General features: G+C 46.4%; 1 protein-coding gene across 2 annotated transcripts in view; it reads left to right on the top strand.

Annotated features, from left to right (window-relative positions):
• Positions 1-2,243: 2,243 nt before the first annotated feature.
• Positions 2,244-27,635, top strand: part of tgfb3 (transforming growth factor, beta 3) — a 31,466-nt gene continuing 6,074 nt past the window's right edge. Inside the window, exons 1-6 of one of the 2 annotated variants that reach the window (XM_059960384.1) lie at positions 2,251-3,015; positions 17,626-17,786; positions 18,322-18,451; positions 22,667-22,771; positions 24,836-25,025; positions 25,871-26,024. In XM_059960384.1, the coding sequence (XP_059816367.1) occupies positions 2,667-3,015; positions 17,626-17,786; positions 18,322-18,451; positions 22,667-22,771; positions 24,836-25,025; positions 25,871-26,024 (1,089 nt within the window). In that variant the 5' untranslated portion in view covers positions 2,251-2,666. Of the gene's footprint in view, positions 3,016-17,625; positions 17,787-18,321; positions 18,452-22,666; positions 22,772-24,835; positions 25,026-25,870; positions 26,025-27,635 lie in introns of both variants that reach the window. The other variant, XM_059960392.1, reaches the window with a different exon arrangement.

Genomic DNA, 27,635 nt, shown 5'->3' on the forward strand with positions numbered 1-27,635 from the left:
GTTGTAAGATTTGTTGTTTTGCTGCAGCAGTACGGTGCGATATATAAAAATTATTATAAATTACAATAAGAAATATACCAAAATATTTAGTGCAAAATAAGAGAGGTCAAAAAGCGACATAATGTTCATGGGAACATTAGAAGCTGCTCCTAAAACATTGAGAATTGGTCTTCAGGCTCCTGCACCTCCTCCCTGATGGTAGTAATGAGAAGAAGACATGTCTTGGATGGTAAGGGTCCTTAATGATTGATGCTGCCTTCTTGAGAAACCATATATTGAAGATTGCCCCAGTAGTGGGAGGCTAGTGCTCACGATGGAGCTGGCTGAATCTACAACCCTCTATTTAGCTCTGGTGCCTCCATACCACTGATGCAACCAGTCAGAATGATCTCCACAATATACACTTATCCAGAGAAATTTGCTAAAGTCTTTGGTGACCAACTGAATCTCCTCAAACTCCGAATGAAGTATAGTTGCTGGTGATGCCTTCTTTGTAATTGCATCAGTATCGGACCAGGAGAGATATTCAGAGATGTTGACACCCAGGAACATGTAGATGCTCACCCTTTCCACTGCTGACCCCTCAATGAGGGTAGTGAGTGTTCCCTCAACTGCCCTTCCTGAAATTCACAATCAAATTTTTGGTTTTACTGACGTTGAGTGTGAGGTTTTTGCAACACCAATCACCATCTCACTCCTTTACACCTTCTCATCACCATCTGCAATTCTGCCAACAACAATTCTGTCATCGGCAAACTTTCTGAAGACATAACTTCACCATTATTGGTCAACTGGTTAGCTGTTGGTCAACGAGTTAGCCATTGGTCGACTGGTGAACCGTTGAATGATAGGTTTGCCATTGGTTGACTAGTTAGGAATTGAACGATTGGTTAGCCATTAGGACAATTATGGTGGTTGATCAGCTAGTTAGCCATTAATCAATTGGTTACCCATTCCAACTGGAGCACTTTGAAGTAAAGTGGGAATAGTAAGAAGTTCATAATCTATTTCTCCTCTGTGATACTGAGAAGAAAATCGTGTTTGCACAAGAGATAAAGGAAACAAGTTGAGATCATTTGGAGGACCTCCATACTATCAGGGAGGAAGTATTTGCATCCGTACAGCACATGAAGGCAGACAAATCCCCATGCCCTCATAAAGTGCATCTTCAGACTTTGTGGGAGGCTAGGGAGGAAAAGTTAGCCAAAATGGTAGATGAAGGCAGGGTAGTGGACGTTGTCTGGACTTTAGCAAGGTTGTACATGGTTGACTGGTCTGCAAAGTTAGGTCTTATGGAATTCAGGGAGAGCTACTTAGGTTCAGAGATAGGAAGCAGAAAGTGGTGATTGAAGGTTGTTTTTCAGAATGGAGATTGGTGACTTGTGATGTGCTACAGATGTCAGTGTTGGAACTGTGTATATAATCATTATTCCTTATTTAGATAAATGTGATTTTGATGTGAATGCACAAGGCTTGATTGGTAAATTTGAAGATGACATAAAATGAAGAGGTGTTGTTGATAGTGAAAGAAGTTATGAGGATTACAGGGGAATCCCGATCAGTTAATGAAGTGGGCTGAGGAGTGGCAAATGATTTCAGTATAGATAAGTATGAGTGTTTGGGGCTTATACTATGAATGGTAGAGAACTAGGGAGTATAATGGAACAGAGAGATCTAGGACCAGAAATGCATAGTTCATTGAAAGCAACATCACAGGTAGACAAGGCGGTGAAGAAGGCACTCAGTCAGGAAACTGAGTATAGGAGTTGGGACCTTATGTTGCAGTTGTACAACTTTTGGTCCAGGTGGGGAGAAATTTCCCATGGCAACGTCCCATGGGCAAGGTCAAGTTTGTGTCGCTGTGATTTGTGTATCTGTAGTGTGAGTGTCACTGTGATGTTTTCCTGTTGTGAATGTGTATGTGCATGTTTCTGTAGTTGTGATGTATCCCAGTAGTGTATGTACTGTATGTGTGTGTGTGTGCGCGCGCCATGTGATGCCTCCTATATGTGTATGTGTAGCTTCTGTGTTGTGTGTGTATGGGGCTGTGAGATATCCCTGAATTGTGTGAGCGTGCGCATTTGTGTTTTTCGCTGTGCTTTCCCTGTATCGTGTGTATATGTGTGTGTTGCTGTGATGTGTGTATCTGTGTATTTGTGTGTAGCCCTGTAACGCGTGTTCATGTCTATCTGTGTATATAAACTTCTCCGGACGTAGCTGCCTTCCTGGGCCTCTGCTGCCGGAGCGGCTGCTGTTCCCCAGCTCCTGGCTGCCCCGTTGCTGATGACGCCGTGCCCACGGCCGGGTTCGATGATCCGGCCCATCCGGAACGTCACCGCGGCGAGTATAAAAGGCTGGAAGTGGGAGGCATCGAGCTAGACTGCGGAGGGCGAGAGACAGCGAGTGGGATCGGCCCTGTGTGCGGCGCTGGGTGTCGGAGGAGTCCGGTCCTGGGACAGGCGCAGACGGGAGCCAGCCGACCGTCATCGCTGGCCAGAGCTCGCACCACATCTGGGACGTGGGCGAAATTTGCAAAGTTGCTGGAAAGTTTGCGGAAAGTCTGCGAAATCGCTGGAAAGTTTGCGAAAGTAGTGTAAGGTTGTTGGAAAGTTCGCGGAGTTGTGGAAAATCTGTGCGCGGGTGCGCGCCGCGCTCCCGGGACGATCATGTGTGTGGGGAGGCTGCTGCTGCTGCTGTTGACCGCTTTGGACCTGGTGGCCATGAGCCGATCGCTCTCCACCTGTTCCACGGTGGACACTGAACATATGAAGAAGAAACGCGTGGAGGCGATCCGCGGGCAGATCCTGAGCAAGCTGCGGTTCACCAGCCCCCCCGAGGAGCCGGGGCCCGCCGAGGTGCCGCCACAAGTCCTGGCCATGTATAACAGCACTCGGGAGCTGCTGCAAGAGTTGGGCAGGGACCGCGAACAGAGCTGTTTGACTCATAACACCGATTTCGAATACTACGCCAAGGAGGTGTACAAGTTTGACATGATTCCCGGCCCAACCGTCGACAGTAAGTGAGGGTGGCAAGTGAGGGTTCTAAACTCACCACCCCCTCCTCTCCACCTCTGGGTGGGCCGAGGGGACTTTCCTACACCTGGCTGGGCTCTCAGTGCACACCTTCCCACACCTGATCACACAGCAGGGTAGGGAGGGTTTGAGACCCAGGCAGGGAACCCCATCTGGTCACCTCCCACCTTTCTTCTATCCTCTCTGCCTCTGGGACCGGCCGAAGGGACGCCATCACACCTGGCTTACGTTGGTACACACACTCACACAACGCTGTCGCGGTAGGGAGAGTTTGAGACTGAGGCTGGGACTCCCAACTGGTCATCTACCCCTCCCTCCCCGCCTTCACCCCTCCCCAATGCCCGCCCTTAGAGCCGCCGGTGTCTGATCTGCTGCCAGCAGCAGGTGGGGCGCAAATGGAGGCAGGACAGTCCCAGCATTCCCAGGGATAGTGAAAGGCCTCTATCGAGAGCATAGGCCAGGGCTAGGCAGGGGAGGTGGAGACAGGTGTAGGTGCGCCCAGAGGTCAGTATCTCTCTGGTGTTGGGTCTATTGTCGGGATCGAGTGGAGCTTGGTATAGTTTACACACTGGGTGACGCACGTGTCAGGCACTGGGAAGTGGTTCTGTCCAAGAGTGTAGATCTGTACCAAGCGGCAAATGCTAATATTTGGCAACATCTGGTATAAGTGTACAAAATATCTACAAATTCATTCCTGGGGTAAAACGCAGAGTAAAGCTCTCTCTACAGTGCCCGTCCACACACTCAGACATAGAATGATGTTTCTAATACACACTCAGAGTAAAGTTCCCTCTGCACCGTCCCATCACACATTCCCAGGGGTCAGACACAGAGTGAAGCTTCCTTTACATCATCTTATTGCACACCCCGGGTCAGACACTGACTGCCACACTTTCCCGGGATAGAGTGAAGACAAAGGTTCTGCCCCTTTTCTGAGTGTGTTGGGCCGTGTGATCTGTATCCCACACTCTGCCTGGGTGAATTAAAATATGCTTCACCGTGTGTGGCAGTTGTAGCAGTTCTGGAGTTCTGAGTTGTTGGTGACCATCTGTGCAGTCTGTAGTACGAAAAGTTTCGCAGCTAGTTCCCTGGACAGGTTTGACGCAGAACTCGGTACGTGAACAGGCGTTGCAGAAAGAACCGCAGGCTGGAGGCGACCCCCTCCCGGAGCTGGGCTCTCGCACCGAGGGCTGGTGACCAGCAGAGGGAGCAGACTGCCATCCGGAAGGAGGGCAGCATGTCAGCCAGGGAGTATAGTCACACCGAGCCTCGGGTACACGGTGCAGCAGGCGGAGAGGCGTGTGCGCCCCTAAACCCAGGTAGGGGACATTGGCACTTTGAGCGGACAGTGAGAGGGGCAGCGAGCTGACTCGGGTGAGACCGAGGTCTCGTAGTGTCATGATCTCTCTGACCTGATGGCAGTTGAGCAGGGTGAACTGACAGTGACATCTACCAGCCAGTTCGGTACCGGGGTGCGTACCCACTGGTTATGGGGTTACACGGGAGCCCAACACGCGTGATCCCACCCCATGTGTATATCTACACACCGCACAACCCTGCAGGTACCAGGACACATCTGAAAAGCGCTGGCGGCTTTGCTCACATACTGCTGAGAGAGCTGCGGGTCAGCCTCCCCAGGACCTGGACTCCCCGATCCAAGATACCAGCAGGGGTTGAGATTCACTCCTCTCCGAGGTCCGCTCGCGTGAGTTCACTACAGCCGTGTCGGCACCTCCCGAAGGCAACATGCTGCACTTCGTCACAGCTACTTTTGAATATTTTAAAGTTTTTCAACTTGTAGTAACTGTATCTGATGAGCGCAGATAGCAGCCGTACACACAGCATGGGAGCAGACTCTTTCGGCCAACTGGTCCACTCCGACTGCTTGTCCCGGGAGCTAGATCCATCTGCCCGCGTTTGGCCCATAGCCCTTCAAATCTCTCATGTCCGTCTATTTATCGAAATGGCTTTTAAACATTGCTAGTTATGTGAACAGTTTTGGACCCCCTATCTACGCATGTGCTGGCATTGGAGAAAGTCCAGAGCCTCCAGGGCTAGTACTTGCTGGAGTTTAAAAGAATGGTGTGTGTGCGTGGGGGGCGGGGGTTATAGAAACCTACCGAATATTCACAGGCTTTGGTAGAGTACACGTGGAGAGAATGTTACCCACAGTAAGGGTGTCTAGGGCCAGAAGGCACTGTCTCAGAATACAAGGACATCCCTTTAGAATGGAGATAAGGAGGTATTTCTTTAGCCAGAGGGTGGTGAATCTGTGAAATTCATTGCCACAGACGGCTTTAGAGGTCAAGTCACTGGGTGTAAATTAGTGGAGATTGATAGGTTCTTGATTAGTCAGGGCATCGAGGTTACAGGAAAAAGGCAGGAGAATAGGATCAAGAGAGACAGTATATCAGCCATGATGGAATGGTAGAGCAGACTTGATGGACTGAGTTCTGCTCCAATCTCTTATGGTCTAATGTGTCCACATCAACCAATAGTTCAAATACACTCCACTCTTTGTGTGAAAAAGCTGCCTCTGATGTCCCTTTTCAATTTCTCACCTCTGATCCTTAAAAACCCACACCCTATTGTTTTATCACCCTCTCACTGGGGGGGAAAGACTCTGCTTTCAACCTGTCTATGCTCTTTATGATATTGTGTACCTTTATCAGATCACCCCTTAATCTCTCACATTCCAGGGAATAAACCACTCCTTGTAACTCAAGTCCCCAAGTCCTGGCAACATCCTGGTAAAACAAGATATTCTGCGGATGCTGGAAACCTAGAGTAACACACAAGATGCTGAAGGCACTTAGCAGGTCAGGCAGCATCAGTAGAAAGGAATAAAGAGTCAACGTTTTGGGGCAAGACCCTTCATTAGAAATGCCAAGTCTTTAGTCCTTTCCAAAGATGCTGCTTGATCTGCTGAGTTCTTCCAGCATTTTGTGTGTGTAACATCCTGGTATTTTTTTTCTGGTAACCCTTTCTAGTTTCATAGCATCTTTCCTGTAACAGGATGACCAAATCTGTACACAGTAGTACAAAGTAGCTCAGACTCAGCAGGAAGCAGCTGATTGGGCAATCGAGGTCAGGTGACCAAGCAGTTTGAAAAGCTCAAACAAATAAATAGAGGGTTACCTCAAGCAGAGCGGCCAGTGAGTGAGTGGGCCAGTGAAGGAGTGGAGATTTGAGGCTTTGACTCGAGAGGCTTCGATGAGAAGAGGCGGAGGATGAGCTTGTTCCCAGTTAGTCTTTACAATGACTCATGAGATGGTGATGTGCCTCTCCTGTGAGATGTGGCAGTCTTGGGGGAACTCCCCTCTTCCGCAGAGTCACATCTGCCAGAAGTGCTTGCGGCTGGGTGATCTGGAAGACTGTGTGAGGAATCTGGAGCAGCAGCTGGATGACCTTCGACTCATAAGGGAGATTGAGGCAGTCATAGATGAGAGCTACAGGGAGGTAGTCACACCTAGGCTGCCGGAAGCAGGTTGTTGGGTGACAGTCCGAGGGGGGAAAGCGAAGGAGAGTCGACAGGTAGTGCAGAGCACCCCTGTAGCCATTCCCCTGAATAATAAGTTTACTGTCCTGGATGCTGTTGGCGAGGATGACTGACCAGGTGTGGGCTACAGTGGCAGGGCCTCTAGCACTGAGTCTGACCCTGTGGTGCAGAAGGATGGGATGGAGAAGAGGAGAGCTGTCATCATTGGAGACTCTATAGTCAGGGGAGCAATCAGGAAATTTTGTGGAAGTGAGAAGGAAACCTGCATGGTTTGTTGCCTCCCGGGTGCCAGGGTCCAGGATGTCTCTGACTGGGTGCATGACATCCTGGTACAAGAGGGAAAGCAACCAGAAGTCGTGATACTTGTTGGGACCAATGACATAGGCAGGAAGAGGGATGAGGTCCTGAAGGGTGAGTTTCGGGAACTAGGCAGAAGGCTGAAGAACAGGACCTCAAGGGTGGCGTTCTCAGGATTGCTGCCAGTACTACGTGATAGTGAAGGTAAGAATTGGAGGAGATGGCAGTTGAATGCCTGGCTGAGGAGTTGGTGCAGGGGGCAGGGTTTTAGATTTTTGGACCATTGGGATCTCTTCTGGGGAAGGTGGGACCTGTACAGATTGGATGGGTTGCACCTGAACTAAAGGGGGAGCAGCATCCTTGCTGGTAGGTTTGCTAGCATGGTTCGGGAGGGATTAAACTAATTTGCAAGAGGGATGAGACCCGGAGCGATAGAGCAGTGAAAGAAGTGCATGGAGTAAAGCCAGATCTAACATATAGAGAGGCTTTGAGGAAAGAGCAGCAGAATAAAGGGTATAAAGGTAGTAAGGTAGAAGGGCTAAAGTGTGTGTTCTTCAATGCAAGAAGCATCAGGAACAAAGGTGATGAACTGAGAGCTTGGATACATACATGGAATTATGATGTAGTAGCCATTACAGAGACTTGGCTGGCACCAGGGCAGGAATGGATTCTCAATATTCCTGGATTTCAGTGCTTTAAAAGGGATAGAGAGGGGGGAAAAGGGGAGGAGGGGTGGCATTACTGGTCAGGGATACTATTACAGCTGCAGAAAGGGTGGGTAATGTAGCAGGATCCTCTTTTGAGTCAGTATGGGTGGAAGTCAGGAACAGGAAGGGAGCAGTTACTCTACTGGGGGTATTCTATAGGCCCCCTGGTAGCAGCAGAGATACCGAGGAGCAGATTGGGAGGCAGATTTTGGAAAGGTGCAAAAATAACAGGGTTGTTATCATTGGTGACTTTAACTTCCCTAATATTGATTGGTACTTGATTAGTTCCAAGGGTTTAGATGGGGCAGAATTTGTTAAGTGTATCCAGGTGGATTCCTGTCACAGTATGTTGACAGACCGACTAGGGGGAATGCCATACTAGATCTAGTATTAGATAACGAACTGGGTCAGGTCACAGATCTGTCAGTGGGTGAGCATCTGGGGGACAGTGATCACCGCTGCCTGACCTTTAGCATTATTATGGAAAAGGATAGAATCAGAGAGGATAGGAAAATTTTTAATTGGGGAAGGGCAAATTATGAGGCTATAAGGCTAGAACTTGTGGGTGTGAATTGGGATGATGTTTTTGCAGGGAAATGTACTATGGACATGTGGTTGATGTTTAAGGATCTCTTGCAGGATGTTAGGATAAATTTGGCCCAGTGTGGAAGATAAAGAATGGTAGGGTGAAGGAACCATGGGTGACAAGTGAAGTGGAAAATCTAGTCAGGCGGAAGAAGACAGCATACATGAGGTTTAGGAAGCAAAGATCAGATGGGTCTATTGAGGAATATAGGGTAGCAAGAAAGGAGCTTAAGAAGGGGCTGAGAAGAGCAAGAAGGGGGCATGAGAAGGCCTTGGCGAGTAGGGTAAAGGAAAACCCCAAGGCATTCTTCAATTATGTGAAGAACAAAAGGATGACAGGAGTGAAGGTAGGACCGATTAGAGATAAAGGAGGGAAGATGTGCCTGGAGTCTGTGGAAGTGAGCGAGGTCCTCAATGAATACTTCTCTTCGGTATTCACCACTGAGAGGGAACTTGATGACGGTGAGGACAATATGAGTGAGGTTGATGTTCTGGAGCATGTTGTTATTAAGAGAGAGGAGGTGTTGGAGTTGTTAAAATACATTAGGACGGATATGTCCCCGGGGCCTGATGGAATATTCCCCAGGCTGCTCCACGAGGCAGGGGAAGAGATTGCTGAACCTCTGGCTAGGATCTTTATGTCCTCGTTGTCCACGGGATTGGAGGGAGGCGAATGTTGTCCCCTTGTTCAAAAAAGGTAGTAGGGATAGTCCAGGTAATTATAGACCAGTGAGCCTTACGTCTGTGGTGGGAAAGCTGTTGGAAAAGATTCTTAGAGATAGAATCTGTGGGCATTTAGAGAATCATGGTCTGATCAGGGACAGTCAGCATGGCTTTGTGAAGGGCAGATCGTGCCTAACAAGCCTGATAGAGTTCTTTGAGGAGGTGACCAGGCATACAGATGAGGGTAGTGTAGTGGATGTGATCTACATGGATTTTAGTAAGGCATTTGACAAGGTTCCACATGGTAGGCTTATTCAGAAAGTCAGAAGGCATGGGATCCAGGGAAGTTTGGCCAGGTGGATTCAGAATTGGCTTGCCTGTAGAAAGCAGAGGGTCGTGGTGGAGGGAGTACATTCAGATTGGAGGGTTGTGATTAGTGGTGTCCCACAAGGACCTGTTCTGGGACCTCTACTTTTTGTGATTTTTTTATTAACGACCTGGATGTGGGGTTAGAAGGGTGGGTTGGCAAGTTTGCAGACGACACAAAGGTTGGTGGTATTGTAGATAGTGTAGAGGATTGTCAAAGATTGCAGAGAGACATTGATAGGATGCAGAAGTGGGCTGAGAAGTGGAAGATGGAGTTCAACCCGGAGAAGTGTGAGGTGGTACACTTTGGAAGGACAAACTCCAAGGCAGAGTATAAAGTAAATGGCAGGATACTTGGTAGTGTGGAGGAGCAGAGGGATCTGGGGGTACATGTCCACAGATCCCTGAAAGTTGCCTCACAGGTAGATAGGGTAGTTAAGAAAGCTTATGGGGTGTTAGCTTTCTTAAGTCGAGGGATAGAGTTTAAGAGACGCGATGTAATGATGCAGCTCTATAAAACTCTAGTTAGGCCACATTTGGAGTACTGTGTCCAGTTCTGGTCGCCTCAGTATAGGAAGGATGTGGAAGTATTGGAAAGGGTACGGAGGAGATTTACCAGGGTGCTGCCTGGTTTAGAGAGTATGGATTATGATCAGAGATTAAGGGAGCTAGGGCTTTACTCTTTGGAGAGAAGGAGGATGAGAGGAGACATGATAGAGGTGTACAAGATATTAAGAGGAATAGACAGAGTGGACAGCCAGTGCCTCTTTCCCAGGGCACCACTGCTCAGTACAAGAGGACATGGCTTTAAGGTAAGGGGAGGGAAGTTCAAGGGGGATATTAGAGGAAGGTTTTTCACTCAGAGAGTGGTTGGTGCGTGGAACGCACTGCCTGAGTCAGTGGTGGAGGCAGATACATTAGTGAAGTTTAAGAGACTACTAGACAGGTATATGGAGGAATTTAAGGTAGGGGGTTATATGGGAGGCAGGGTTTGAGGGTTGGCACAACATTGTGGGCTGAAGGGCCTGTACTGTTCTATGTAAATGCCGCCTCACCAATGTCTTTTATAGCTACAAGATACTTACTGTACTAAATACCCTGACTGATGAAGACCAGTGTGCCAAATACCTTTTTTTAACCACCTGACCTATTTGTGACACCACTTTCAGAGAACTATGCATTGTATACCTAGGTCCATCTGTTTATAACACTCACTGTATAAGGCCTACCCTGGTTTGATCTCCCAAAATGCAATCCCTCATAGAACAGTACAGCACAGTACAGGCACTTCAGCCCACAATGTTGGGCCAACCTTTTGACATACTCCAAGATCAATCTAATCCTTTCATTCTTTATATAGCCCACCATTTGTCTTTCATCCATGTGGCTATCTAATTCTTAAATGTCTCTGAAGTATCTGCCCCTACCACCATCTCCAGCAGTGCATTCCAGGCACCCAATACTCTTTTTGTACAGGAAAAAACTACTTGTAACATCTCTGCTAAACTTTCCTCCACTCACCTTAAACAAGCATCCTCTGGTTTTTAGCCATTTTCGCCCTGGGAAAAATCTCTAGCTACCCACTCAATCTAGGCTTCTTATCAATCTTGTACACTTCCATCAAGTCACCTCTCATCCTCCTTCACTCCTTGCTCAATTTATCCTCATGTTGTTGTTTCATATGGCATTCACACTTCTAACTGAAGTGTGGCCTGGGAGGGGCAGACGTGAGTCTGTCCATTCAGGAGCCAGGGCTGGATCTTGGTCTGGCATCTTGCCCATAGCCATTCCAACCTGGGTGGCCCTGAGATGGCATCACCTGGTGAAGTCCTTGAAGCATGGAAGCCTCCACGCGACGACAACATGTTGATGCAGGTCATGGAGGATCTATCCTCATAAGACATACTCTGATCCAGACAGCATCCTGGCAAATCCCCTCTGCACCTCTTCTAAAGCTTCTTCATCCTTCCTAAAATGAGGCAACCAGAAGTAAACACAATATTCCAAGTGTGATCTAATCAGGGTTTTATAGAGCTGTAATTCACATTTATCTGGATTGAAAGCCATTTGCCAACCTCTGCCTCATACCTATTCATCAAGTCTCCTTGTGATTTTTCAAAACTAATGTGTTCTTGGTAATATAAGGGGCTATAATTTTAAGGTGATTGGAGGAAAGTATAGGGGGGATGTCAGAGGTAGTATTTTTTACACAGTGGTGGGTGTGTGGAATGCACTGCCAGTGTTGGCAGATGCATTAGGGACTTTTAAAAGACATTCAGATAGGTACATAGATCAGAATCGGGTTTAATACCACTGGTATATGTTGTAAGATTTTGTGGCAGCCGTGTAGTGCAGTACATAATAAAATAAACTACAAATTGCATTAAGAAAAAGATATATAATTTAAGTAAGTAGTGCAAAAGAAAGCAAAAAAAGTGAGGGGAAAAAGTTGTTCCTAAAACATTGAAGGTGTATCTTCAGGTTCTTGTACCTCCTCCCTTATGAAAGATTAGGGCCCTTATGATGGATGTAACCTTTTGAAGATGTCCTCAATGTTGAGGAGGCTAGTGCCCATGGAGCTGGCTCTGCAACTTTTTCCAATCCTGTGCATTGGAGCCTCCATAACAGGTGTTGATACAATGAGTCAGAATGCTCTCCACAGTACATCTGCTAAGTTTTTTGTGACATACAGATCTCTTCAAACTCCTAATAAATACAGCTGCTAATATGCCTTCTTTATAATTGCATAATATGTTTGGCCCAGAATAGACCTTCAGAGATGCTGACACCCGGGAACTTGAAGCTGCTGCTCCCTCAGTAAGGACTGGTAGGTGTTCTCCCAACTTGCCCTTCCTGAAGTCCACAATCAATTTCTTGGCTTTACTGATGTTGGAGCGCAAGGTTGTTGTTGTAACACCGCTCAACCAGCTGATCTGCACACCTCATCTTCATGGTTGCCACCAACAGTTGTGTCAAATGATAAATTTATAGATAGCATATGAGCTGTGCCTAGTGATACAGTGATAAGTGTGGCAAGAGTGGAACAATGGACTAAGCACGCATCCTTGAGGTGCACCTGTGTAGATTGTCAATGAGGAGGAGAAATTATTTCTGATCAGCACTGACTGTCTTCTCCTAATTTGGAAGACAAGGATCCAATTGGAGAGGAAGCTACAGAGGCCCAAGTTTTGAAGCATGTTGATTAGTTCTGAGGGGATTCTGGTCTTGAATGCTGAGCTGTAATCAATAAACAGCAGCCTGACGTAGGCATTGCTATTGTCCAGGTGGTCCAAGGCCGAGTGGACAGCCAGTGAGACTGCATTTGCTGTAGACTTGTTGTGGCCATAGGCACACTGCAGCAGTTCCAGATCCTTGGTCAATGGGAGCTGGGCAGAGACTTCTTCAGGTGAGCCTGGTTGAGGTGCCCAGCGATGTTGGGGTGTGCTGTTTCATGGCTGTGGTTACGGCACCCAGTTCCTCAAATGGTAGCTTGATGTCTACATGAGGTGAGCTGGAGACTGTTGTTATGAAGGTGGCGGAGCATCCTGTAAAGGGTAGAGCAGTCTGTATTGCAAAGCTGGGTGTTCCAGGTTGGGGTGGGGGGGAGAGGTCGTGCAGGAATGAGACAAGACTTCCATATTTGTCCAACATAAGCTTACCATAAAACAGCTGTTGCTGCCTTTTCCCTTACCCAAGCACTGCCATCTGGATAACACAAGAAGATAATCCCTCGGGCTAGAGCACGGCATCAGGAGAGTTGGGGTGAACCACTTCTCTGTCCACAGCAGTCCCACAACTCTCTCTGATAAAGCAACTGAGCTCTGAGACCTGCTGTCTGCTTCTCCAGCGATTGTACCTAGTCCAGGAGAACTTGAAGGAGTGGGGTTCATTCTCCCAGCACTTCAGTCTTTACTGGTCTTCCTGGCAACTACTATTTTTGTCACAGTAGAGCCCGCCCAGCACCTTCCAGGTGCTGTACTTGTGTTTGGGATAAGCTCCATTGACTTTGACTGTAGGATCACTCATGCACTTCAACAGCCCGTTCTATTTCTGTTGTACTTCTGGCTGTGGGCTAAAAGGTCAAAACATCAACTTATAAGCATTTTCCTGTATGCTGTCTGCAAAATCTTACCTCTGTCTGGCAGTGTTCTTAGAAGTTCTATAATAACACACAGTATTGTTACCATGTGTTATGCTGTGTGGTAGAGGCATGATAACGTGGTACTTTACACCGCAATAGGGGTTCAATTCCTGCTGCTGTTTGTAAGCAGCTTGTATATGACCGCATGGGTTTTCTTCATTTGCTCTGGTTTCCTCTCACATTCCAAAGAGTTACAGTTATGGTTAGTGAGTTGTGGACATGCTATGTTGGTGCCAGAAATGTGGCGACACTTGCCTTAAGCAATCCTTGCTGATTTGATTTGATAGAAATGAGGCACTTCATTATATGTAAACTGGATCAGCAGATTTTCAAATGACCTCAAAATCAGTAGTGGATTGCAAGGAATGCTGTAGTAGGCCCTAGACCAGCAGGAAGAATGGCAGATGGAATTTGATGCAGACCAGTGTGAAGTGTGGAACCTTGGCAGGACAAACCATGGTAGGATTTAGACAGTGAATGGTAGGGCACTGAGGAACGTAGTAGAACGGAGGGATTTAGCACTACAGATCCATAATTCCTTGAAAGTGGCATCGCAGCTAGATAGGGTCATAAAGAGAGCTTTTGGATAATTGGCCTTCATAAATCTAAGTGTTGAGTTCAGGAGTTGGGGGTGTTATAATTAAATTGAATAAGACCAAATTTGGAGTATTGTTTGCAGTACCGGTCACCAACCTGCACAAAAGAGTCTTGTTGAAGTTGGGTGAGACTAGAACTAGAGGTCATGGGTTAAGGGAAAAAAGTGAAATATTTAAGGGGGAACCTGAGAGGGAACTTCTTCACTCAGGGTTGCGTGAGTGTTGAATGAGCATCCAGTGCAAATGGTGGATGCAACTTAACTGCAATATTTAAGACAAGGTTAGATAAGCATATGGATGGCAGGGTTATGGTGCATGGGCCTAGGCAGAATAACAGGTTGGCACAGACTAGATGGGCTGAAGGGCCTGTTTCTGTGCTGTGGTGCACTGACACCGTCTCTATATTTCAACGTACAAGTGATAAATGATCTTGAATCTTAAGTTTGGGTTGGCGTGTTTGGCAGATATGGGGAGGAGAGGCTTTCCTGCTCTGTTTTATGTTCTGTGTAAAATGACTGTGGCCTCATTACTGTGACACTTCAATGGGAAGTCACTGCATCTTCATTCACAACTTTGAATATTTTCCTGTCACTTATTTCACTTAATACCTGCTGGTTTGTACCTGTTCCTCTTCCCCACATTCTTATTCTGGCCTCTGCCCCCTTCCTTTCCAGTCCTGATGAAGAGTCATGGCCTCAAATGTCAACTCTTTACTCCCCTCTATAGATGCTGCCTGGCTTGCTGAGGTCCTACCGAATTTTTTATGTTATTCTGGATTTCCAGTATCTGCAAAATCTTTTGTGTTTAATACTTCCCTCCATCAAGGGGTTTGGCTGGGCTCTGAACCATTTCCTGTTCTCCTTTCCCACAGAGCCAGAATATTTACGACTTTCCTTATGCAGTGAATTTTGGAAAAATAAAATCCAAGACATTAACCATGGCATTGGTCTCATCATTTAAACTCCTTGGATGAAGTTGTCGAGAAGCCAGACACCTGTCAGTTCACAGTTCACTCGGTCCCCATGGCCCTGGTGATGTTCCCTACTTCCCACTGCCAGACTAACTATACTATTGGGGATGCTACTGTGGCCTCTGTAGTGAAGTCTGCTGCTAAATCTTTGTTTAATCCATTGGCTCTCTACTTGGTTTTCATTATTAATCCACCATATTCATTGTATTGAGTCACAGAGTTGTACAGCACAGAAACAGGCCATTCAGTCCAATAAGTCTGTGCTGACCACCTTGACTATTTATACTAATCCCATTTAGACCAGTACAGCACAGAAACAGGCCATTCATCTCAACAGGTCCATGCCAACCAAGGTGCCCCATTCAAGCTAGTTCCATTTGCCAGTGTTAGGTCTATAACCTTCTAAACCTTTCCCAGTCCATTTACTTGTCCAACTGTTATTTTTTCATGTTGTTAATCTACCTGCCCCAACATTTCCTCTGGCAGCTCAATCAATAAAACCTATTAGTTGATTTATCATTATTATTATTATTGTCACATGTACTAAGATACAGTGAAAAGCTTATCTTGCACACTGTTTATTACACAGTGCATTGAAATAGTACAAGGTAAAGCAATAACAGAATGCAGAATAAAGTGTAACAACTACAGAGAAAGTACAGGTGAACAATAAGATGCAAGATCATAACAGGGTGGATTGTGAGGTCAACAGCTGATCTTATTATACAAGGGACCTGTTCAATAACAGTGTGGCAAAAGCTGTCTTTGAGCTTGTGGTGCACGTTTTCAGACTTTTATATCTTCTGCTCTATGGGAAAGGAGAGAAGGGAGAATGCCCAGGATGGGTGGGGACTTTGACTATGTTGGCTGCTTTTCTGAAGTGTAAACTATCCATGGAGGGGAGGCTGGTTTCCCTGACGTCTTGAGCTGTGTCCAAAATTCTCTGCACTTTCTTGTGATTATGCTCAGAGCAGTTGCCTTCCAAACCGCGATGCATCAGATCTTTCTATGAAAATTGGTGAGAGTTGCTGGGGCTATGCTGAATTTCTTTAACCTCTTGAAGGAGTAAAGGTTGTTGGTGAGCCTTTTTGACCATGGTATCTATGTGGTTGGACCAGGACAAGATATCAGTGATGTTCACTCCTCGGAACTTGAAGCTTTCAACCTTTTTGACCTCAGGATCATTGATGAGCATGTGAACCACCCATTTTTTTGTTTTGCTAATGTTGAGGGAAAGGTTGCTGTTATGACACGATGTCACTAGGGTTGCTATCTCTTCTCTGTACTCAAGCCTCTTCATTATTTGAAATACAGCCCACTGTATTTTAGTGGTATTATCTGCAAACTTGTAGCTGGAGTTAGCGCAGAATTTGGCTATGCAGTCACGAGTGTACAGGGAATGCAGAAGAGGGCTGAAGCTGCAGCCTTGTGGAGCACCAGTGTTGCAAATAATTGTGGTTTGTTGGTCAGGAAGTCAAGGATCCGGTTTCAGAGGGAACATGTGTTTCTGGTTTCTCTCTTTTTTTAAATAGTTATTATGCGTGATTTTGATTGGGGTGCTTCGCCATGGATTGGCTCTGCAGCCTGCAGTCAATGACCAACACAGTGCTAAATTGAACTGAAACTGAACATTTGTAGACTAGTTCAAAGACTCTGTGGTTTGATGTTCAATATTCTGTGTGTTATTCACTTGATTTTTTGCTGTTTGCTTGATATGTTCTTTTTTTCATGCATTGGATGTTTTGTGTTTTCTTTGAACGTGTTTCATGGTGTTTCTTTACTTTGTGGCAGCTTGTGGGAGGACAAATCTCAGAGTTGTATACTGCAAACATGCTTTGATAATAAAAGTACCTTGAATCTTTGAAACTTCTGACTCCTATATCTCCCAGTTTGATGATAAGTTTGCTTGGAATTATAATATTGAAAGCCAAGCTGTAGTCACTATAGTCTAATGTAGGTATATATCTGAACTTCTAGGTCCCTCTCTTCCACATCACTCCCAGGGGCACTACTATTTACTATAAAACTCCTGCATTGATTTAACACCTCACACTATTCTGAGTTAAATGTATTTGCTATTTCTCAGCCCACTTACCTAACTGATCAAGATTCCTCTGGTGTCTGTCCAGAAGGTTCCTGTCACCATCATCTCCTTTGGCAGCTCATTCCAAATACCAACTACTCAGTGTGAAAATGTTATCTCTTGGATCCCCTTTAAACCTCCTCACTCACACCTTAAACCTATGCTCTCTTACTTTAGCCTCCGTATCCTGTCTCATTATATTACAGGATTCTGTAAGGTCACTCCTTAGCCTGAGTCTACAAGGAAGGCAGTCACAACCTGTCCAGTCTTCCCTTGTAACAGAAGCCCTCTAGTCCCAGTAACATCCTTGTGCATCTTTTCTGTGGCTAATCACCCCATTCTTACTGTGTGACAACAAAACAGCACGCAACTGCAGCCTAACCAAGGCATCATACAACTACATTATGAGATCCCAATTCTTGTACACAGCACCTCAGGCAACAGTATCATATTCCTTCCTCAGCCAACCTTCTACATCAACCCCCTGAACTCCTGGATTAGATCCCAGCCTGTAACCCACTCCTGGGGATCTGTTACTGGGCATGTAAAACCCCAGCTCAAACCCTGGGTTTGATTCCAGCCATTATTGTAGACTGGGTATCTTATTACTCTACAGATTCCCACACCTGTAACCTATTGTCCTGACCCTGAGCTGTACTGTAACATGGACCCGATGTGTTTTCCAGATGATGTCAGTTCGTGTCGTGGCATTACGTCCAAAGTTTTCCGTTTCAATGTGTCTTCCATGGAGAAGAACGTTTCCAATCTCTTCCGGGCAGAATTCCGTGCGCTGCGTGTGCCAAACATCAGTGCCAAACGGAACGAGCAGAGGATTGAAGTCTATCAGGTACAGACTGTGTTGGCTGGAGCCACATACCCTGTCTCCCCTCACCCCCTGTCACCAGCTTCCCTCCCTCTGTCACCTTGCTCTCCATCTGCACCTTCTCCCTTCTCGTCTCTCCCTCCATCTGTACCCACTTCTTCTTACTCAACTCAATGTACATCTTCCCTCCCTTCTTGTCTCCCTCCACCTCCAGATTCCTCCTCCCTCCATCTGTACCTTCTCCACTCTTTCCCCCCACCACCTTCACCTAAACCTGACCCCTCACCCCTCTCTCCCCAGAGTGGGAGGATCCCACTGCTTGCTGCCTGTCCCATTGCATGTCTGGGGAGGGGTCTGGGACTGGTGCTGGGCAGAGGGATGGATTAACACTGGTTATGGAACTGGCTTATAGGGGTAAGGTGATCTGACGGGGGTGCGCAGTATGGGGCAGATGGAGGGTCCCATGTGGGGTGTATGAACTGTGCACAGGGTGTGAGGTGTAGGGACTGTGTGTGAGGGCATACATATGAACAGATCAGTTACACTTGTTCCCTGTCAGATCCTCAAGCCAGATGACCACATCACCAAGCAGCGGTACATTGCAGGGAAGGTGGTCCTTACCAAGGGCTTCAGCGAATGGGTCTCCTTTGATGTCACTGAGAGCGTGAAGGAATGGCTTATCAACAGAGGTGAGGATCACATGGGAGCTACACCTGCCAAACTTTGGGATGGGGCCGAGCACAGAGATGGGTGGAGAGGTGGGGGTTGAGGGAAGGAGTGTAGGGAGAGAGATGTGTGTGAGGTGTGGGAGAGGGGATGAGGGGGGAGGCGTGCAGGGGAGAGGGGGTGAGAAGTGTTGAGAGTTGGGGATGGGGAAAATTAGCTAAGGAAAGAGGGGGTGGGAGATGTTGAAAATTTGTTAGGAGATGGGAGTGGTGTCAGGGAGAGAGGTTGGGGTGTGTGGAGAGGGGGAGTGGGGAGAAGGTGGGTGAGCGTAGAAGGTGGGGCAGATACAGTAAGGGGAGTGTGTGGGGCGAGGGGTAAAGGTAGGCTAGGTTGGGGAGGAAGATGTGGGGGACAGTTGTGGGGAGAGAGTATGGGGAACAGATGATGTGACCCATTACTGGTTGGGGAAATGGTGAACACTGAGAGCTGAACCCATCAGATGGTCAGCAAGGAGCTGCAGGCAGTGGTCAGTGTGGGGATGACAGCAGCCTGGGGTCACACTGTGCTCTGAGCACAGGGGCCTGCAGTGCAATTGGCCACTGTGCAGTTTGTCTGCTGTGGGGACCACTTTGTAAACCAAGGTCTGGAATCAATGACACTGTGATGATTTGTGTGTTATCTTTACGTTATCCTTGGTCTGTGCTTGTTGGCTACGGTTCAGTGGCCTTGGTTTGAGGTTTACATTGTACTGTGTTGCATTTCCGCAATGTGGAAAGGTGATGATGGTGGATTCTCCTGGAGCCACATTGTATGGGAGATGTGATGAGTTTAAATCACGTTTGGAACTTGATGGAAGCCAGTGTTTTCTCAGTGTCCATGTGTAATGTGAAGCCTTCAACTGTGTTCAGTGATGACGCATCCATGTGACCTCTGTTTGGACAATGTTGGGTATCAGTTAGCTTCATGGGATTGCATTGTGAATTTGTCAGATTATTTGAATTTGTCATGGATTGTGGAGAATTTTGTGTTCAACTTTATATGAAGTCAGAGTAATACAGCACAAAAACAGGCCACTTGGTTCAGGTGGCCCATTCCAACCACAACATCCTCCCTGCTAGTCCCACTTGCCCACATTTGGCCCATAACCCTCCAAATCCCTCTCCTCTATATCCTACCCAAATGCCTCTTGAATGTTGCAATTGTATCTGCCTCAACTTCTTTCTCTGGAAGCTCTTCCAGGTACTCAACGCCTGTGTAGGGAAGTTACCTCTCAGGTCTCTTAAATCTCTTTCCTCTTACCTTGTATATGTCCCCTACAGTTTTGGACTCTATAGTTTTGTGCCCTATAGTTCCAGGAATGGAGGAAACATACTCCTCACAATTTTATAAACTTCTATGATGTTACCCTTCATTCTCTGCACTGCAGGGAATGAATATCCAGCGTGGCCAATTTCTTCCTATAGCTCAGGCCCTCTAGTCCAGGCAGCATCCTTGTAAGTCTCTTCTGCACCCTCTCCAGTTTGATATCTTGTGACGAAATCAATACAAAATACTTCAAATGCAGGCTCATCAGCAACTTGTATAACTGCAACATAATGTCCCTACTCCTAAACTTGAGGCCCTGACTGATGAAGGCCAGCATGCTAAAAGCCTTCTTTACCTTTCTGTCTACTTGCATGGCCACTTTCAGTGAACTGTGTGCTTGAACTTCCTGTTCCCCATTCCACAGTGCTTGTCAATGCCATGCTGTGATTGTGTACCCTGCTTTGAATGTCCAAAATGCATCACCTCATACCTACCCAAGTTGAAATCCATTTGCCATTCCTCAGCCCACTTCACTCTGATCAATATCTCTTTGTAATAGATTGTAACCTGCTTCACTATCAACAAGACCCCCTAATTTAGAATCAGCAGCAAACGTATACATTCACATCCAAGTTATTTATATAAATAATGAATAGCAGACACCCCACAAGTCACAGGCCTCCAGTCGGAGAATTGAACTTCAACTGTCACCCTCTGCTTCCTACCATCGACCCAATTCTGAATCCACCTTGCTAGCTCCCCCAGATCCAATATGACCTAACCTTCCCGATCAGCTTGTCATATGGGACCTTCCAATGCCCTACCTCGTCTATCCCCTTTCTGACGTCCTGGTGGCCAACCATTTTACTTCCAAACCCCATCCCCATTCCAACATGTGTTCTATGGCCTCCTCTTACTGCTACAATAAGGCCACTCTTAGGATGGGGAAGCAACAGTTCATATTCCACCTGGGTAGCTGCCATTCTGATGGCATAATTCACTTATTCCAACTTCTGTTTTTTCCCCACCTTCCCCCTTTCCTCTTTTTCAATTTCCCACTCTGGTTCACTCTTACCTCTTCTTTTCTCCTCACCTCACCTGTCTATCACCTCTGTCTAGTGCCCTTTCTCCCATTGTCCACTCTCCTGCTCTGAGCAGTTTCCTCCTTTTTCAGCCCTTTACCTTTTCCACCCAGCACCTCCCAGCTTCTCACTTCATTCACCTTCCCCCTCACCTGCCAACTCCTTCCCTTCCCCACACCTTCTTATTCTGGCTTCTTCCCCCTTCCTTTCCAGTCCTGATGAAGGGTCTTAGCCTGAAATATTGACTGTTTATTCATTTCCATAGATGCTGCCTGACCTACTGAGTTCCTCTAGCATTTTGTGCGTGTTCTGCCAGCATTGACAGCATCTGTAGAATCTCTTGTGTTTATGATTTGCTATCCCCTTAGTTACCTCTAGTTGGAAATACTCTAAAACATATTCTTCAGGCATGGCCTCCCACACACAAAACCATGCTGACTATTCCTGATCAGGCCTTTACTATCCAAGTGATGGTAGATTTTGTCACTTAGGATTCCCTCCAGTAACTTCCCTACAACTGAAGTCAGGCAACAATGGAACATTAGCCACCCTCCTCCAGTCTTCTGCGACTTCAGCAGTGGCTAATGACAAAACAAATAACTCTACAAGGGTCTCTGCGATTTCGTCTTTGACCTCCCTTAAGGTGCAGGGTTACACTTCGTCAGGCTCTGATTTGCCCACCTTAATGTACTACAAGCCTGCAAAAACCTCCTTCCATATAATATGCATATGTTCCAAAAACTGACCACTTGTTACCCTCATTTCTTTGGCATCAATGATATTCTGCTTAGTAAACACTAAGGGGAAATGTATATTAAAAAACATAGCCCTCTCCTGCAACTTTACACATAAGTGGCCCTGATAGTTTTTAAGAGAACTTTGTGTTTCCCTAGTTACCCTTTTACTGTTAATATAACTGAAGAATCTCTTGGGATTATTTTTAATCTTGCTTGTCAAGTCCATCTCATGCTCTTTTTTTGCTTTCCTGATTTCCCTCTGAAGCCTGTTCTTAATATATTTATTTTCATCAAGGGTTTCATTTGTACCCAGCTGCCTAAAAGTGATGATCTAAAGAAGGTATCAAGGCTTGTCTTTTTCTGACTAGAGCCTTGATATCTCTTATCAGCCAGCATTCCCTGAAATTCATATGTTTACCCTTCACCTAAACAGGAACATGCTGCCCTAGATGCTTGATCTGACTCTTTTAAAAATTGTCAGCTGTTCCTTTGCCTTTAAAAAGAGTCACCCAGTGAACAAGCTAATGCCCTCAAAGTTGGCTCTGATCCAGTTTAATACTTTGACATCTGGACCTGTTCGTTCCTGTTTCCTTAACTATTTAAAAACTAATAGAACTATGGTCATTGGACCCAAAATTTCGCTAACTGCCCCTTGAGCTACCAGTCTATATTTGATGTTGTTCAGACAACGTTAGATTTGTGTTGCTGCTTTGTTAGCCTGTGGAGTTTGGTTGGATAATGTAGATATGAGAGACTGCAGATGCTGGAATCTGGAACAACAAATGCAGAGTCTGGTTGCAGGAGCTCAACCCAAAACAAGGACAATTCCTTTCCTCCCACAGAAGCTGCCCTGCCCACTGAGTTCTACCAGCAGATTGTATAGTGGCTGAAATATGTTGTATGTATTAGTTTTAGTTGGATCTGTGGAAAATTTTGTGGGGGGCATTTTGTGTTTGTGGTTGGCTGTGTTGGAGGGTGTTGGTTTCATTGTGTAGCATGGGCTATCATTCAATGTATCTATGGGACATTGTGTGTTGCCTGTGTTGGACTGGACTGGGTCGGTTGTTGGTGATGTTCTATCTTCGTTGGGATCTAACTGGCTTGTGTTTTACAGACACGAATCTTGGTCTGGAAATTAGCGTTCATTGTCCTTGCCATACATTCCAAGCCAATGGTATCATCTCTGCAGAAGGGGAAGTTCTGGATGTGAAATTTAAGGGTAGGAACTGAAAGATGTTTTGTTTCTCTTGGACTGGTTTTCTCCCTCCCCAACCCTGCAACCCAACTGCTTTCCCTCAAAGTCTCACTCTCTCCCCTGTTCCCTCCTATCTTCTGGTCCCACTCCCAACATCCCCCTTCCCTTCCTCCACCCTCTGATTAGGTGTAAGCTCATGAACTGCCTATGTTGGTGGTGCTGTTTGGGGGTTATTGTTGGGATAAGACAATGTCACTCTGACAGGACTGGTGAAGTGCCCCTGGGAACTGTGTAGGGCTTGGATGTGGAGGCACGGGCATGCATAAGTGATCAATTTCAGTAAACTGCGGATGCTGGGAACTGAAGATAAACATAGGACAGTACAGACCTTCAACCCAGAACGTTGTTCTGACCTTTTAACCTACTTCAAGATCAATCCAACCCCACTACTCTGTTTAAAAATAAAACTTCCTCTCACATCCCAAATATACTTTCCTGCAATCACCTTAAAATTATGTCCCCCCTAGTATTAGCCTTTTCTGCCCAGGAAAAAAGTCTCTGGCTATCCACTCTATCCATGCCTCTTATCATCTCATACAACCTCTCAACCTCCTTCACTCCAAAGAGAAAAACAGTAGCTCACTCAACTTTTTCTCATAAGACATGCCCTCTAATCCAGGCACCATCCTGGTAAATCTTCTTTGCAAATTCTCTAAAGTCTCCACATCCTTCCTCTGATAAGGTGACCAGAATTGAAAACAATACTGCAAGTAAGGCCTAACTAGAGTTTTATACAGCAGCAACCTGTTCAAGTTTAATTGCCATTCAATCATACATGAATACAGCCAAATAAAACAGTGTTACTCTAGGACCAAGGTTCAAAACACAGTACCAACAGTCACACACAGCTTACAAAGATAGAACATACAGTCCAAGACCCTGAGTCCATGAATATTGCAGCAGTCTGCAGCTGAACAATATCTAGCTTGTCTTCTGCCAAGTGAGCACTTGGGGGCAGTACTGACCCCAGCTTGGATGCTGTGCCATACCACCTCCGGTGGAGCACCCCAATACTGACACCTCTCTCCTGGGCAGCCTGAGGCCATGAAGCTCCCTCGGTATTGGCCAATAAATCAATGAATCAGACTTGCAGAACTCCACATCAACAATGTCCAACAGGCTCTCGTGATCACCAGAAAAGTGACAATCACTTGCTGTTAGACTGCACACAGCCTTTGCGTACCAATCCTTCCACCTCACTGATGCAGGTAGTAGCTCAATCCAGACCAAGTCCAGCTCCTTCAGTTTCTCCACCAATGTGCAACTCACTGATGGGGTAGACCTGCAGAATTTCAAGTCTTTAATGTCCAGCAGGGTCTTGCGATTGTAAAAAAAAATTATTAAAGACATAACACCTCCGAATCGAATGCACCGCCATCTTAAAAGATATAATCCAAATGGGGCCATAAAAACAGAAAAACTCAACCAGCTGGGCAGTATCCGTGGGAAGAGAAAATGAATATATGCTTTGGATCGGATAACTGGGAATGGGATAGCAAAACGTCATTAAGCCTACGTGACGGATGTCTCTGCTGGGGTTTTCCCCTTGTCCTTTACTCTCTGGAAGTGGACATTGTACCCAGCCTGACTTACAGGCCGTGTCCTCCTACTCTGCATTTCACAACTCCTACAGCCTTTAGTCCACATTCTCCCTCTTCCACTCAATGACCAAAGAACTTTGTTTATGGCTGATGCCATGGTCGCCCTGAGACATTTCCCCATCCAACACCCTCTCTGTTCACAGACCTGTACCTCACTGGGGAGTGAAGGTCCCCAAGAAGGTGATGAGCAGAGGACTGGAATGGATGCGAGGAGAGAGGACGGCAGTGTCTACCCACAGAGATTTCCTAGGATGCATTGACTGAAGGTGCAGTAGAAGCAGATGTGATGGGAGGTTCCGAGAGGCATGGTGTAGAGGAAGAGGTGAGGTTGAGGACGCACTGTGGAGAGCGGAGGGGGTAGATGGATGGGCTGGTCCAGTGCATTGAGGGTCAGTGACGGAGTGCAGATCTCTCCTCTCGGCCACAGGCATTGATGACTATGAATACACAGAGCGGGGAGACCAGGGCCGTCTCCAGAAACGCAAGGAACAGAAGCTTCTGAGCCGGGGTCCCACCAATCCCCACCTCATCCTTATGGTGCTGCCCCCTCACCGGCTGGACAATCAGCAGCAGCGACAGAGGAAAAAACGAGCACTGGACACAACGTACTGCTTCAGGTATGGCCCCCGATCCATGCTTACCATTCATCCCTCATTCTCTGTAAACCTCACTCCTGAATCTGTGACCCGCATTCCACCCTAATGCCCTTCACTTGAATCTGCAACCCCAACTGCTTGCCTCTACTCCCAAATCAGTAAACTGCACTCCCCCATTTCTGAATCCCTGACCTCCACTGTTGACCTCACTCCACTCCAAAATTCATAACCTCACTCGCATGCCCCCACCCCTCCATTTACTCATCTGAACCCATTCACTCCAGTCTCCCAGGCTGATTTGAGTCTGTATTGACTGCTTACACCAATTCAACTCTAATCCCACATTATTCTCCTCACATTCTACCCCTCACCTACACAATGGGGGTATTTGCATTGGCCAATTATCTCCAGGCCTTGTGAGGGAATTGGAGAGCTCAAGTGCAGGCAGTGCAAGTCAGGCTCTCTCCTGATGATGTGGTTATGGCTGGGGCAGCTGTGGTCATAGGGTGGATGGCGTTAACCGGGGAGATGGGAGGTTAGTAGAGATTTGAAAACATTGGGGAGAACTTTAAAGTTCATTGTTCAGTCGAAGAAAATCAGGGTAGACAAAGGCCACTAGGCTCCTTGAGCCAGCCCCACCTTTCCTTGCCTTCACAGGTTCCTCATTGCCCTCAACTCCTGATCCTTCACACCTGTGCTAACCCTCCTCCTTCCATTCTTTCACATTGTAGAAGTCATCTTCAGGTTTCTCCACTGCAGCCCCCTCATGATTGTCTGTGGTCTCGTGCGCTGACCTCATAGACTGTGGAGTGGAAGTGAAGGCAGAGTCTGGTGGATTCGCTCAATGTGCTAACATTTCTTTGCAGACACTATGAGGATAACTGCTGCGTGCGCCCCCTGTACATCGACTTCCGACAGGATCTTGGCTGGAAGTGGATCCACGAGCCCAAGGGGTACTATGCAAACTTCTGCGCTGGGCCGTGCCCCTACCTGCGTAGCACCGATACGCAACACAGCACGGTGAGCCCCACAGCTATGCCAACCAATATAAGTGAGGACAACTTGCCTGTGTTTGATCCATCTCCCTCTAAGCCTTTCTACCGATGTAGCTGTCCAAATACCTCTTAAATATTATTCATGTACCTGCGTCGATCATTTCCTCTAGCAGCTCAATCAATATACTGACCACCCTGTGGATGAAAAAGATGGTCTATGCTTTTATTCCTTCTACCAATGTGCATGACCATGCAATTCCTGTCACTGTATTCTATCTACTACTTCTTTACCCATGCGCCCAATCTGTCTAAGTCCTTTTGCAGCCTCCCTGCTTTCTTAACACCACCTGTCCCTCCACCTGTCTTTGTATCGTCTGAAAACTTGGCCACAAAGCCATCAATTCCATGATCCAAATCATTGACATATAATGTAAAAAGAAGCGGTCCTAACACAGACCCTTGTGGAACACCACTAGTCACCGGCAGCCAATCAGAAAAGGCTCCCTTTATTCTCATTCTTTGCATCCTGCCAATCAGCCAATAGTCTATCGATGCTTGTATCTTTCCTTTATTAACATGGGCACTTATCTTGTTAGGCAGCCTCACATGCGGCATCTTTTCAAAGGCCTTCTGAAAATCCAAAACACAACATCCACCGATTCTCCCTTGTCTATTCTACTTGTTATTTCCTTAAATAGTTCCAACAGATTTGTCAGGCAAAATTTTCTCTTAAGGAAGCCATGCTGACGATCTTATCATGTGCCTCCAACTACTCTTAGAACTCATCCTTAAAAACAGACTCCAACCTCTTCCCAACAACTGAGGTCAGGTTTACTGGCCTAAAATTCCCTTTTTTTCTGCCTCCCTCCTTTCTTGAAGAATGGAGTGACATTTGCAATTTTCCTGTCCTCTGAAATCATGCCAGAATCTAGAAATTCTTGAAAGGTTATATTTAATGCCTCCACAATCCCTTCAACTACCTCTTTCAGATCCCTGGGTCTAGCCTGTCTGGTCCAGATGATTTATCTGCCTTCAGACCTTTCAGCTTCCCAAGCATCTTCTCCTTCGTGATAGCAATTGCACTTACTTCTGCCTCTTAACACTCTTGAAATTCCTGCACACAGCTAGTGTTTTCCACAATGAAGACTGAAGCAAAACACTTGTTTAGTTCTATTACTACTTCTCCAGCATCTTTTCCCAGTGGTCCGTTATCTATTCTCACCTCTCTTACTCTTTATATATCTGAAAAAAAACTTTTGGCATCCTTTTTCATATTATTGGCTAACTTAGCTTCATATTTCATCTTTTCCCTCCTTATGGCTTTTTAAGTTGTCTTCTGATGGTTTTTAAAAGCTTTCCAATCCTCTAACTTCCCACTAATTTTTGCTTTGTTATATGCCCTCTCTTTTACTTTTATGTTGTTTTTGACTTCCTCTATCAGCCATGATTGCATCATCCTGCCTTTAGAATACTACTTCATCTTTGGGATGTATCTATCCTGCGCCTTCGGAATTGGTCCCAGAAACTCCGATCCCCTACCAATCAACTTTGGCTAGCTCCTCTTTCATGCCACTGTAATTCCCTTTACTCCACTGTAATACTATCCATCCAACTTAGCTTCTCCCCCTCAAAATGT

This window comes from Hypanus sabinus, chromosome 2, assembly GCF_030144855.1.
Source record: "Hypanus sabinus isolate sHypSab1 chromosome 2, sHypSab1.hap1, whole genome shotgun sequence".
Taxonomy (NCBI): Eukaryota; Metazoa; Chordata; class Chondrichthyes; order Myliobatiformes; family Dasyatidae; genus Hypanus; species Hypanus sabinus.